The sequence below is a fragment of the Centropristis striata genome, chromosome 3, assembly GCF_030273125.1.
Source record: "Centropristis striata isolate RG_2023a ecotype Rhode Island chromosome 3, C.striata_1.0, whole genome shotgun sequence".
In the NCBI taxonomy this organism is placed as follows: Eukaryota; Metazoa; Chordata; class Actinopteri; order Perciformes; family Serranidae; genus Centropristis; species Centropristis striata.
Genome location: NC_081519.1, coordinates 16,661,320 through 16,675,566, shown reverse-complemented (window position 1 = coordinate 16,675,566; position 14,247 = coordinate 16,661,320). Strand labels below are relative to the sequence as shown.

Below are 14,247 nucleotides of genomic sequence, written 5' to 3'. Positions count from 1 at the left end.
AAGGAATCTTTGTAAATTTTAGGAAATATGCTCATTCACTCATGTCTGTTTGGTAAATATGTAGCTAAATTCAGCAGCAAATTAGCTTAGCTTAGCATAAAGACTCAAAACAATACCAGCTGGGACAAAATCCAACAACTAGCGGTGTTGCTTTATTGAAATCTCCAGTTGTTGCCGCACATCAACATCAATAATTCAATATGTTAATTTGTGAGTTTTAGAGGTGCTGTAAGGTGTTTTCTTTCTTTTACTATCGGACAGAGCCAGGCTAGCTGTTCCCCGCTGCTTCCAGTCTTTGTGCTAAGCTAACAGGATGCTGACTGTATTCTATCTCGGTGCCTTCTGGGCCATACCTTTTTTTTTAAATTCCTCAAATAATATGATATCTGATCACTACATCTGATAGTAATCTAGTTAAACCTTAGCTGACTTAATTACTCTATTGATAAACAAAAGTTTTTTTTTTTTTTTTTTTTTTTTTTTAAATCAAACTATTTAGGATGAGCCAGCACTCTCACAGGTTTGAGATTAAGAAGTCACTCCTTGACTTTATTGGACAAGAGCTTCAACTTCAAATCAATCAAACATCCAATCAAACTACCTCATAGAAATATTTCACCATAAACACAAAAGATAAACCCCAAACTGCAAGACAAAAGCTTGTGCAGGACACCTGAGGCTCCTAATAAAACTAAAGCCTTGTTAATTTAACACAGTGCTCTATTGTTAAGTATAAAGTGAAAGCTCTTGCAGGTGGATGAGCTCAGTCTTGCTCCAGCGGGAATGTAACAATAGTGAGATATTAGTGTGTCTCCCCCCAGTGGGTCACACAGGTGTCCTGGCTTAGCAGAGAAAAAATATGGATAAAACACTAAAAATGATCATGAAACCACGAAGAGGAAGCTTCACAGGGCCAAATCACCAAACCACACCTCAAAACATAAAAAGAGACATCTTTAATACGATAACTCATTGATTCATACACACATACATACACACTGAACATTAAAGATGCTTCATTGCTCGCCCCATGTGACAGGGTGGGGCTCCATTTCACCAAACTGCTGCTGCAGTTACAGTGTGAGCTCAGGCAGTTAGACTCAGGGCTCAGATGAGCAGGAATGCTGCACCCTGGGCAATGAAGTCAGGTCTGTGGCTGACTCTTTCCTCCCCGAGCACCACTGTTTCTTGCTTCTCAGGCCCTGGCGGCACGGCAGCGAACAGGGCCTCCAGGGGACGAGGGTGCTACTTCCCCTGCTGGACCGGGCGGACAGCAGGGCTCAGGACATTCAGAGGACGAGCTGCTACAGCAGAGAGCGGCGAATCTTTTCATAGGCCCCCAAGAAGATGAACCCACCCACACTGATGAAGGTTATCCTCGGAACGCTGCCCGCAAACAGACTGCAGAAGAAGAAGAGAAAGACATGCTGTGAATTCTGAAATCACTATTAACAATGCAAATTCAAACAAATCAGTATATTAGAGGTTGATTTGTAAAACAATCCTTCCACACAACATCAAGGACAACGCAGTGGAGAGAAAATCCACAATTACATTTAATACAATTAACCTTCCACCAACCACAGCCTGTTTTTACATTTAAATAAATGACATATTACTAACACTGGATGCAATGATATGATGACATAAGAACTACAATCTCAAAGTCATCTTAATGTTATTGCTTGCAATAAGTTACTGCTTTTTCTTTTATGTGAAACAGTTTATGCTGCTGTCTTGGCCAACACTGTCTTGTAAAAGAGATTTTACAAGAGAGAAGAATATCCCTGGGTGAATTAATGTTTTAAAAGATGCTTGACAGTATAGTGACTGTTTTAGTATTTGACTTATGTAAAATGCACATGTTAAATAAAAGATATTCAGAGCAGTGCAAATGCGCTTGAAAAATGGTGATGTAGGTAATGTTTTAAATTCATTTTATGGTCTTATTCATATCTCTCAGATAAAAAGTGAGTGAAAATGTTTTCATAATTTATTATCTGTGTTCATTCACTATATATAGATATAGATAGTGAAGTAATTAACATTTAATTTATAGGAAATTAAACTAAAAGTGCCCAAAAAGGGTTTCTTTGTGTGATTAAAGAACAACTTATTATTACTTACTAGCCTTAGCCTCTTGTGGCTTTTAGCTTAATTAAGGTCGTGGCTAAGCTTAAGCTTATAGAAGCCCTTTTGAGCCAGTAAAAATATATATTTGATCATCCTGAAAGTCAAGAAAACTTAAAAATGTAAAACAAGCTGTCTTAAAAAGCCATTAATTAGAGCTACTACGTCATTTATTTGATTAACTTTTTGAAAACAATGACTCAAATTAATGATGTAGTATCTCAAATCAATGACTTATCTTAAAATGTTTTATTATGTCAAGGTATTGACTTATCTTGAAATAATGACTTAAATTAATGACAAACTTTAGCAGAAGATACTATTACAACTACTATTTCAAGAAGGTTTATCATGATAATGACTTACAGGATTGTTTTGTTTTTTTAATCACATTTGCAGAATGTTTCCATAAAAACCATTTAGACTGTTTGCAGTATTAAAACAGTATTCAAGTATTATATTTTGCACAAATGTTTGGAATTTTGTAGGGTTTCCACATGCAAACACCTGAACTCCACCTTCAGGGAACAGTTCCAGAGGAAAGTTTTTTTTTTTGTACTTGGAAATTCATGTTAATTTCACCACAGTGTGCCAGCTGCACCTATGCTGCTCTGCATGCAGAACGCCTGTGAACAGATCTGACGGCTGCTCAGACTGTATCAGGTATCACTGCACCGATCGACAGTATCTGCGAGTGATTTACGGCGCCTTCGTGGAAGCAGGGCCTGGTGCTCGGGTGCAGAGGGTCCATGGGAGCGGGTCAAGCATGAGGCCTTGTTGGTGGAGCCACTTTACAGAGAGAGACCGAGAGAAAGAAGGAGAGGGGCCTGGGTTACAGTAACAAGAAGCTGTTGACGTTGCGGGGGTCAGAGGATGTGATGAGCCATGAGAGAGCACCCGTCTCCCAAGAACCAGCCCCCTCTCCCACCCTCCCCGATACACACAGCTGTTTTTGGGATTAGGCTTCAAGCCCCCACCCTGAGGCCTCCCTGGAGCTCTCATCCCCCTTTTCTTTCTCTCTCTATGTGCATGACTGATGGCCGGATGACATCCACACATGTCCCTCTGCTGTCCATCCATCCATTTCTCTCTGTCTCTCCGTCCAGCGACGGCCCCCTCAGCTGGCTCAGTTGTTCGGGGATTTCTCCTCCGTCTCCTTTTCTCGCTGCGTCATCCACCTCTCAGACACGTGCTCGCTCCAGCCCGTCTGTCCGTCTGCCTTTTCGTGTCTCTGTCGACTTTTATTTTCCCCATTCCTCCCTGCCTGTGTCTCCCTCGCCGTGTATTTGCCTACCAACACCTTCCGTCTGCCAATACGCCCCCACGCTCACATGCTCTGGCCCCGTCCATCCGAGCCAGATGTAATGCATGAAGAGTATTGTGTGCTTGTGGATGTGTGCCTGTGTCTGTGCGTGTGTGAGGAGAAACGTCTGCATTCATCATCTGCGTGGGTGTGTGTGTTAGTACTTGTGTTTCTGTCCAATTTAATTTAGGGAAAAACTTCTGAAATATCACAAACTTCTGTTTGGTTTCCATCAGCTGTGCTCGAGTGGACAGTCATAGGAATGGTGCAAGTGTTACTAATAACGCTGACGATGACCCAGTTCTGCTCACGTGTCCCAATAAGTCATGACTGTGTGAAACTGAAACAGAATGTACAATACCAGGTCCTTGAAACTAAAGCAGCTAAATGAAATCCAGCCATAATTTATTTTATTTTTTAAATCTGTGTGTTTTTTTGTGATGTTATTATTTGCTGTGGACTGAGATAAAACCAGTTGCAGAACCAAATGCAAGTAGTGAGCCTATTTGGGCTTTTTTCAATGACATCATCAGGGTGCTTTGTTGGGCCGAAGACTACAAATGCATTACAAACTGGGTGTGTAGAGTTTGATTAAAATGGGTATTTACCAAGCTGGGAATGTCTAATGCACGATGGGAAATGTAGGATCCTGAGTTCCTGGAGTTTGACCCATACTAGGAAATACAAATCAGGATGTCTCGCTTCTGCTGTGTCAGTTTTGACCATTTAGAAGTCTCCCAAACAAGTGGAAGTGCAAAAGTGCAAAATCCCCCCAAAATCTTTCAGCATATTGTAATCCAAGTGGTCTGAGAGTTACTAGACTTCTGCACCTCCTCTTGACTGTTTTAGAAGATCTAGTCCAATCACAGTACATTTCAGAAAGAGGGCCTTCCTATCCATGTCCCTTCAGATGGTGATTGTCTGATTCAATGACAGAAAAATCCTGCAGAAAAAGTTGCCATTCCAGCAACCTAAAAAGGGGACGGACTTCTCAACAAAGAGAGATGAAAATTCTGGCCATTATGCCTTTTTCATAAAAACTGCCTACCCCAGCTTTAGGCATAATGTGATAACTCATGATTGAACATGCATTTAGGATTATGGATGATGGCTGTCTTTTTTTATTCAACTAGCTAAAGACCTTTTCATTTCAGATTTCTGACATTTCAGATTGATCTTGGCTTGGCATTTTGGGTTGATGCTTTTACTTCACTCCTGACTATAAAGAAAGAAGTTGACATTGTCTGGAATTAAAAAAAATCAGTTTGACATTTAAGTGCAGCTTTCACTGTAAATTTAAGATTTGGGTCACAAACAGACTTTTGTGGACTGCAAATCTGTACAAGGTGCCAAGCATGTCAGGGATTTCTCAGCCATCCCAACTATTCACACAACCCCACGTTTCAGAATGCCCCGGCCCGGATCGGGTGTTTTTAAAAGACGGCCAGTGAAGGGTTAGTAGTGTGTGAGACACAAAGAGTGTGTATGTGTGAGACAGAAGTGTGTTTGTGTAAGCACGGACTGGTGTAAAGGCTCCAAATAAACGCAGAGACATTAGTCAGAGGTTGTTGTCCTGCCCTTCAGCGTGCTCTTTCCATCTCAACACAGCTTTCTGTCACCATCTGCTGAAACACGAGCCACAGGCCCGCTGCAGAAAACTACTTAGCATTACTCACACAACCATATTACACATGATATCCAAAGCTAATCAAAATCCACTGACAGAAAGGCAAAGACACAATAACTGGAACACGGAGCAGCTGGACAGCTAAACAACAACACCATAGACACAACAAATCCCGACATATTGCGCTCTATCTACTCATGTGCTGGCTCTGATTGCCAGCAGTGTGAGGAATGAACTAATTTTAAACTCAACGCTCTTGTTTTGTCTCAGCTCTTGACTACTGTTACATTTCCTGTCTGGGATCAGGCCCACCTGTGGACTCTGAGACGTCAGAGCAGAGCCAGAGCTCAAATATTCCCCCTCGGCTCCCCCGGGTGCCCTGACTCACTCTGACATCACAGCCTGGCCAGCCACTGAGAGCTGTCATCCCCCTATTGTCGGCCAATCGCCTCTCCTGAGGAATCAGGACTAAATATAGTTTCACGCATGACAGGAGAGTACGGGAGAACAGTGGGGAACTCAAACTAAATGTCTTGGCTGCAGTTTAAAATGCTGGTGCTCTTAAAGAAGAGAAGGGTGGAAATCTTTAAATGTATGTGGGAGCAAATTTATGGCACTCATGTAGGAGCAGGAGCAATGCTGAAATTATGAGCAACAGCCTTTATTATTTATGCAACTTTTCACAGGATTACTTTAAAAGGAAGAGCCCAGTTCTTAGCATAGACTGTAAAGAAATTAATGTGCAAATTGGTTGGTAGACTATCGTTTTGAAGCCTACCATTTCGCATTTGGTCACCATCTTGGCTTTTCTTTGGAGCCTGAGATGACCATATTTGGACGTGAAGGTAGAGTTGGGTAGGAAGATGCTACGTTACCAGCTTATGCTAGTGCTAGCTTGCATAGCAAGGTACATCTGTAATTCTTGTTTACTGTGGTACAATTATAATTACTGGCCACATGCTCCAAATAAACAGGGGACAGTATTTCACCATTATTACAATTTCATTTAGCAGACACTTTTATCCAAAGCGACGTATATTTGAGAGTTCATACAACACCAGCAATGATCTAGTCAAAAAACAACTTGAGTAAGTGTCACCTTGTGCAAGTAAGGCATGATTTACTGAATGCAGAAGACTTTATTCTAGTGATTGGAACATAAGCTTTGCATTATGATTCAAGTAGGGTAATTTTTTTTATCAACTTCAATACAATCAGATTTATTTTTTGCAACAAGTGGAGTGGCACCCTGCTGGCCATTAGAAAGAATGCAGGTTTTAGGCACTTCCACATTGGCTTCACTTTCAAGACCCAGAGGTCCCCCCATTAGTTCTAACTTGTGTGGGTCTTCATTGAAACTGAAGAAGATATATTAGTTTGATGTTCGACACATTCCTTCAGTACGGGGTTGGTCTGCTCGAATTGCTGGGACAAAATGTAGATAATTTTAATAACAAAAGTTTACTCTAAAACAGAGATGGTACAGCACTTTCCCTTAAACCTAAAATCAAAACTCTTTCAGCTCAAAAACCACCTTGTAACAAAACTGTGTGTGTTTGGCATTGGGGCTGGTTTTTGGGAAAGCGGCACACTGCAGTCTAGTAATACCTCTTGTCAAAAGTGCTCAAATTACTCAATTTAACTTCTTATGGTGAAGAACAAAGATTCCCAATGCCATGCAAGTATAATTAAGGTTTACCACAAACCTCCACAGTCTCTGTTTTGTTGTGTGTATGTGGTACAAACATGTCATTTGTTTACTTTTCCTCCATTTTGGTTTACATGAGGCACGAAGCAGACACAGCCCGGGGGACATGCTGCTTATTAGTCTTTGTTTTGACATGATTCCTGGTGCAGTTTGGTTATTGGGGGAGGCTGGTCTGAGCTCCACTGCTCTCTGCTAACCCGGGGTCTCTGGGGCATGGCACACACATGGAAGCACTTTAGAGCTTCACTACACTGCAATTGGGCCTATTACCATAATTACAGCTTTAAAGCCCCAGCAATTTGTATCAGGCATGCACCAGCGCAACCACCGGGCCTTTGGCCCTGCGGAGCAGCCGCCCCCCTTCTTACTTTCTACACACTCTCCTTTGTCTCCGCATTTCATTCTTTCTTCTCGCTCTCCACCTTCTCTGGTTACATCGATATCGGGGGAGATTTTTTCAGGAGTTCATCATGTTGTAGAGCTTATGGTGCATGCTCTCTGAGCTGCACAATATGAGTGAGTTTTACAGCCGGCCCCAGAGGATAGTTGGAGGAGATAGAGCGGGATGGAAAGAGAGAAAAACATCAAAGGTTGCTGTGTGGTGCAGAGGTGGGGGACCGGCATCAAAGAGCTCCCCTGTACATTACCACTTGGTTACTGTTGCAGCTGGGAGAATGGGATTTAGGCTTTTCCATAGGGGCTCGCCAACATCACCTCATTGAGATCGAGCAGTCGTCTCAAACGTGATGTTTATTGAAATTGAAGGCTGTCTTATTACTGATGCCTGAGAGCAGTTTGTCGGGAATCACCCTTGGCTCATATTAAACACAAAACTGAAATGTAATTTGTCTTTGATTATATTCCAGCACTGCAGCCTACACAAACAAACAATAACACAGTGGTTTGTGTTTGCAAGTGTTTGTGCGACCCAGAGAGGGAGAGAGAGAGAGAGAGAGAGATGTCCCACTGGTGTTTGGCCCAGTCCCAAACCAAATCTGCTGTGAGCATTAAGCCGAGGTGCATGCTAACTAAATGATGGCGGCTTGTACACAAGCAGGCCTATTATTCACCGCTACTGAGGGTTTGTTTTAGTGCTGGCAGCCCTCTGTGGCCCCATTAGACCTGGCCTTTTGTCCGGTGCGCTTCATAAACACATCAAAACACTCAAATAAACCCTTCCACTTGGCCCCTGTAACACCTTAATCAATAGGACGGTGCAGAGAGTGGGCAGGAAAAGCTTTTATACATCTAATTTTTCAGCCTCAGCCGTAAATTCACGTCCCCCCTGAGTAGCGAGTCCTATCATCAAACTTGATTACGTGAGGGGATCAGGCTGAGATAAATCAAATCACGTAAAATAATAGGTTTTTAAATGGGCCAGGGTAAAACGGTTTGTGTAAAGTGGCTGTTTGGTTTTAAACAATCACGACGGCCTTTTGGCATTTCTCTAAAATGAAGACACACACTCACCCCGAGAGGCCTCGGCTCTTCCACACATCATGCAGCACCAGCGGGATGTTGCCGCTCGCCGTAGACGACCCGGCCTAGAGAGAGAGAGAGAGAGAGAGAGAGAGAGAGAGAGAGAGAGAGAGAGAGAGAAAATAGAGGTGTGATGACGGATGGATCGTCTCCTTCACTTCCTGCTCCTCCAACAGACACCCTGTTTAGTCTTCCTCAGCTGAGCTTCCTTCAGCTTCCCCTCCCTCCGTTTCTCCTCATGGACAGCTGTGTCAAGCGAAGGTGACACCTCCAACACCCAGCTCGGCAACACACCCAGCCATTTGCCCACCCAAAAACACACTCAACAAGTTCTCCTCGTCTCCCTCCACGCCTGTCAGTCTAGAACTTTTATTTACACAATACGGGCTTAGCCCGGGACAGAGAGTTTTTAATCCATCACTGTGGAGTGGCAGAGGGGTATGAGAGCTGCAGAACAGGGCCTGTCGGGGTTAAGTGAGGAGGAGAAGGAGACAGTGGAGGAGAGGAGTGTGTGTGTGTGTATATGTGTGTGTGTGTGTGTGTGTGTGTGTGTGTAGGTGCGTTCACAATCTAGTCTCCAGCTCACTAAGCATGTAGGAAACAGTTTGCGGCGTCTGCTGTAAATTGTGACTCCCTGATCTGCTGGAACGAGAGGAAGATTCCCAAGTTTTATTCATGTGAGGAGGGAAAAAAAAGAAAAACACCCGTATTCCTTATGTTTCTGTTGGAGACAGGTGGCTGAGAAATGATTCCCCTTCTTCTCGTCTGACAAGTTTTCTTTTCCTTTACCGCTGTGGAATGGTGGAAGGAGGGAAAAGGGTGTCCAAAACACACACACACACACACACACACACAGTCCCTGTGTAACTTCTGCTGACACACAAAAATGTCTTCATGCAGCTCAATCGACAAGTTTCTTTCTGCTGATGTTGGCTTGCTGCTTTGTTATCTGAGTTTCCTACAATAATGTACGGGTAGTAAATAAATGTGCTTCATGTTGTCCTCCTCCATGTTCTCCAGCATCTTTTTAAAGCAATGACATAGAACTGCAACGATCTGATGATTAATCGATTGAAAGAAAATTAATTTGCAACTTCTTTGATAGTCGTAAAATTGTTTTAGTCATCTTTTTAAGCAAAAAGAAAAAACATTTTCTGGTTTCTTGCCCTATAAATGTGAGAACTTGATGGGGCTTTTGTCATACATGATAATTAACTGAATAGATTTGAATATAGGTTGATTCATTGATCAACAGAAAATTGATGACCAACTATTTTGATAATCAACTGTTTAACTCATTTTATAAGCAAAAAAGCCAATTTTGTGGTTTCGCACTTCATAAATGTGATTTTCTTTTGATTTTCTTTATCATTAATGATAAACTGAATAGCTTTGGACTTTTGGAATGATGATCGGACATTTGTGATCGACACAAAATCAATTGGTAATAGAATAATTGTTTTAAGCAACAAAAAAAACATTTTATGTTTTCATGCTTCTTGAATGTGAAAATGTGATGCTTTTGTTTGTCTTACATGATATTAAACTAAATAGCTTTGGCTGGGTTTTTGATCAGTGTAGAGAAAATGCATTGGTTTAGTCATTTTTGGAGCAAAAAAGCAAAACAATTTCTGCTTTCATGTTTCTTAAATGTTAAAATGTTATGTTTTTCTTTGTCTTACATGATAACAACCTGAAAGGTTTGGGATTTTTGGAGTGGTGGTTGGATTAAATGTACCATCTGAAGATGACACTTTGGGAAACAACACAGGGAACTTTTCACTATTCTCTGACATCTTATTGACAAAAAGAATAATAGAGAAAATAATGGGCAGATTAATAGATAACGAAGATAATCCTTAGCAGCGCTACTGTCAAGACTTTTATTATTTATCATTATTTGTAGCTCTAAATAATTATTTAAGGGTTTTGTGCCTCTCTGTTTTATTTTGAAAAGTCTGTTGCTTCCTGTGTTGCATCCTGTGTTACTTCCTGTGTTATTGATTGCAGCAGTTGCATCCAGGGTTTTGACAGGAGCACATAGCCCATTGGTAAGCTGCAGTTAGCTAAGGAATAGACTGCTAATAATGTGTGTCTTATAAATATAATGTACTGTTGATGTGTACTGCACTGTTAGGCAGGCTTGAGAGTGATATTTAGCGCTCGCGGTTAGCGTTAGCATCGCCGCTAGCTCGCGTTAGCATCGCCGCTAGCTCGCGTTAGCATTGTCGCTAACTCCCGTTAGCATAGGGCTAACTTCATTAGCTTTCAGGCTAGCTCTTAGGTAGGTGTTGCTAGCAGTTAACTGCTAATGTTTAGCTAAGACACTGTGTTAAAGTTTTTGGGTTACTATGTTACTACAATTCATTATTTTAGTTCATAAGAATACATTTGATTATATTTAAAAAGAGTAAATGCTTGTTTAATGTAAAAAGTAAGAATAGCTATTTTAAAGCTACAATTTCATTTATATTATTGTATGTAACTTGTTGTTTTTGTATTAATCATTTCAGGTTTATGACCTGTGGTCACCTGTGGTCATTTTGTAATAAATAAAAGAAGACCAAGGATAAAACACGAGTTATTGCTTCAGTGTGCTTACTGTCAAGCCTTTTCGGAGGGCTGAATTTTTAAAATCCGAACAGTCATAAACCAAGGCCCCAGATCTACAGAAAAACAGACTGGATAACCTTGAAGCACGGACAAAGCCCAAAGACCAGAAGAAATTAAAAGACTGTTTGACCAATCTGACTGTAAGTTAGCAGCCTTCATAACACTGTCTGCTCATCTACTAACTTGCTAGCCGGGAAAGCAAATAAACTAAAGCCAGAAGAAGGGAGAAAGTCTACAAGTCCAGCAGAGGCAAGAGACTATTAAAACCCAAGTGGCATAAAAAGGGTTTTACTTTCGGTCAAAGCAAGAAAAGTTGGCAACATGGCAGCATCAAAGGAGGATCTTGAGAGGCTTAAGCAGAGGCGTTCAGCAGCTCAGACTGCTTTCACAAGAAGAGCCAACCATCTCACCTCCAGGGTGAATGCACTGGGAGAAAGTGAAATGATAGGTGAGTGGAGGAACTTTAAATCGGAGCACTCAAGAGTAAGAGATGCAGGGTTCGAGTATGCAACAGCCCTAAGCGAAGCAGACGATGAACGCGCCGAAGAGATGGTAGAGCACATCGACGCGAAAACGGCAGAGTGCGACCGTAAGTTTGATGAAACTGAACAAATCATCCTGAAGAGCTTCTGGACCAGGTTCGCTGAGGAGGCTATTACCACCCTCGCCACTGAGACTGCATCAGCCATGGACCAGGCTGAGGCAACCGACTACCATCAAATGACCAGGAGACAACGCGACCTGATGAATAGAAGCCTGGAACGGGAGATTTACAATCTCGAAAAAGAGGTGGATGATTGGATGAGCTTGATTCCTAGACCAAAGGTAACGGAGTCGAAAGCATGCATTAGGAAACTGAAGAAACGTCGTGAGAAACTGTGGGATGAGTGGGCGTGGCAAGAAAATCCTCAAGGCTGGCTCCTGACCGGTGGTGAAGAGGAGGAACCAGATGAAGAGGTAGAGCAAAAAGATGGACAACCAAGCAAGACTGAGGAGGAAGCAGTGTCTCTTGGTGCTCAACCTAACCCTGACCTGGTTAACCCTGGGAACACTCCAAGTCCTGTAGGAGGCATCCAGCCTAGCTTGCCCAGCGTACCCCCAAATCTCAGCCATGGTGTAGTTCTAGGTGCCGCAAGCGCGCCAAGTGGAACTTTCAACGCACTGCAAGGTGGTTCCGGCATGAACTCCGGGAATTACAATATCAAGCCCCTGATTAGCCTAGAGAGGGCGCGCCTGCCTATATTTTCCGGTGACATGAGGGATTACTACCGCTGGAAAGCTGAATGGGAAGATTTGCAGAGGCTGGGAAATCCACATGGATTGGAGAATGTGAAGAAATTCCACCTTTTAGGCAGCTTAGATGACAAGGTCAAGAGGGATCTTGTGTTGTCCAGTTGTGGATCCGCCGCCGACGTGTTCAGGGTCCTGGACAATAAATATGGAAACAAGCCAAAAATAGTGCTGCTGATCTCAAAAGAAGTGCAAGAACTTCCTCCCATAAAGGGAAACCAACCCAGAAAGACAATTGAACTGATTCAGGCAGTGGAGAGAGCACTTCATGACCTCCAAGTCCTGGGGGAGGAAGATGCTGTGAAAAATCGGGTAGTAGCACAGTCGATTGAGAGTAAGTTGCCTGATTCCCTGAAAGAAAAGTGGCTAACACACAAGAATGACCCTGCAAGCGGCTTTTCATCACGCAACCATTTCGACTGTTTACTGCAGTACCTGAAAAGGCAGGAAGACATTCTTGAAGAGTTAGATCAGCTGCAACTACAGCCCAGCCCAGTGAACAAACCTGAGAGGTTCAGGGAAAAGAAAGCATTCACTAGGGCTACATCGGGGAACACTCAAAAGAACTCTCCATCAAATTCATGCATCGTGTGTGGAGACGATGTGCATGCAGGCAAACTGTTTGCCTGCAAAGTCTTCAAAAGGCTCAACCTGTCTAGTAAAAAGACTCACCTGAAGAAAGAAGGAGCATGCTTCAAATGCTTGCGCCACCATGGCGAAGATGACAGTTGCACTATTAAGTATCTCTGCTCAAAGGATGACTGTCGAAGAGGAGGGTCCTCAGATCACAACTACTTGCTCTGTCCAAAGCCACCAATCAAGAAGAGGGATAAAATTAGTGGAGAGCAGAGTAATCCGAAAGTGGAGAGAAGAGGACTTGGACTGACTGACAAACAGGAGGAGCTTCTTGCTAAGCTCTCTCCAGAGCTGAAAGCAGAGTTCAAGGAAGCTTTCTCAAATAAAGTTTCAACGACAGTATGCGCCAGCAACGGTAATAAGCCAAAAGAGTACCCAGTCATAATGATGCTTCTGGAAGTGACTACAAACTCAGGCCAGCTGATCGGCACTCTGATTGACCTTGCGTCGGATACAAATTACATCTCGACTGAAGCCGCAGAGCGTCTCAAGCTGAATGGTGAGAGCATCAAGATGATTGTCCAAGGAGTTGGAGGAATGGAAAAGATAGTCACTACTAAAAGGTATACCTTGAGGCTCAGAGTAAAAAAACCCAAGGGTACAGTAACAGAACATAAACTCCTCTGCTACGGCTTGGATAACATTGCAAAGGTGAACCAAGCAGTCACATCGGAGCAACTACAAAAGTTCTTCCCTGATGTTGCAACCAAGGAGTTGATCCGCCCTGAGAAGATTGATCTTCTCATAAGTCACAGGGAAGGTCGCCTGGTCCCACAACCAACCAAAGTGGAGGGAGACCTCGTCCTTTGGGATGGACCCCTGGGTAAGACTGTAGGTGGAACTCACCCTGAGCTTTTTGAAGAAGTAGACCTCGCAGTGCATAGGTCGGACACACACTTTGCGAGGTCAATGAGAACAGCTTCAAGAGCGTACAGAGAGATCCTTGTGGACCAGGCAGGACCTAGCGAAGCCCAATTGGAGAATGGAGAAACAATCATCAGGAGTGCTGCAGCTACCAACAAAGAAGTCTTCGAGTGGTTCAAATGGGACAGCGTTGGCGCAGCCTGTGATCCTCAATGTGGTGGTTGCAAATGCGGTAGGTGTCCCCCTGGAGGCAAAGAAATGACCCTAGGAGAGGAGAGGGAACTAGAAAAAATCAAAGAGTGCCTCACCTACGTGCAAGCAGACAAGCATTGCGGAACCCCTCACTGGGATGCAGCTTACCCATGGAAAGGAGATCCCGTGACGCTTCCTGACAACCGACGTGCAGTGGAGGCAACCTTCCTGAGCACAGAGAAACGTCTCGAAAAGGAGCCAGAATGGAAAGCTGCATACAGAGAGCAAATCCATGAGATGGTTTCAAGGGGAGCTGCCGCTAAACTCACTAGAGACGAAATCGACAGTTGGAAGGGACCGACGTGGTACATCAGTCATCTGGTCGCTCCTAATCCTCACTCAACC

The 14,247-nt window shown here is 43.2% G+C and overlaps 1 protein-coding gene across 2 annotated transcripts in view; it reads right to left on the bottom strand.

The window, feature by feature from the left end:
* Positions 1-484: 484 nt before the first annotated feature.
* The window catches only part of slc25a26 (solute carrier family 25 member 26), a 71,274-nt gene continuing 57,511 nt past the window's right edge, over positions 485-14,247 (bottom strand). The window contains exons 7-8 of one of the 2 annotated variants that reach the window (XM_059328602.1): positions 8,239-8,312; positions 485-1,401 (exon numbers count right to left, since the gene is read on the bottom strand). In XM_059328602.1, the coding sequence (XP_059184585.1) occupies positions 1,305-1,401; positions 8,239-8,312 (171 nt within the window). In that variant the 3' untranslated portion in view covers positions 485-1,304. The remainder of the gene's footprint in view (positions 1,402-8,238; positions 8,313-14,247) is intronic. The other variant, XM_059328601.1, reaches the window with a different exon arrangement.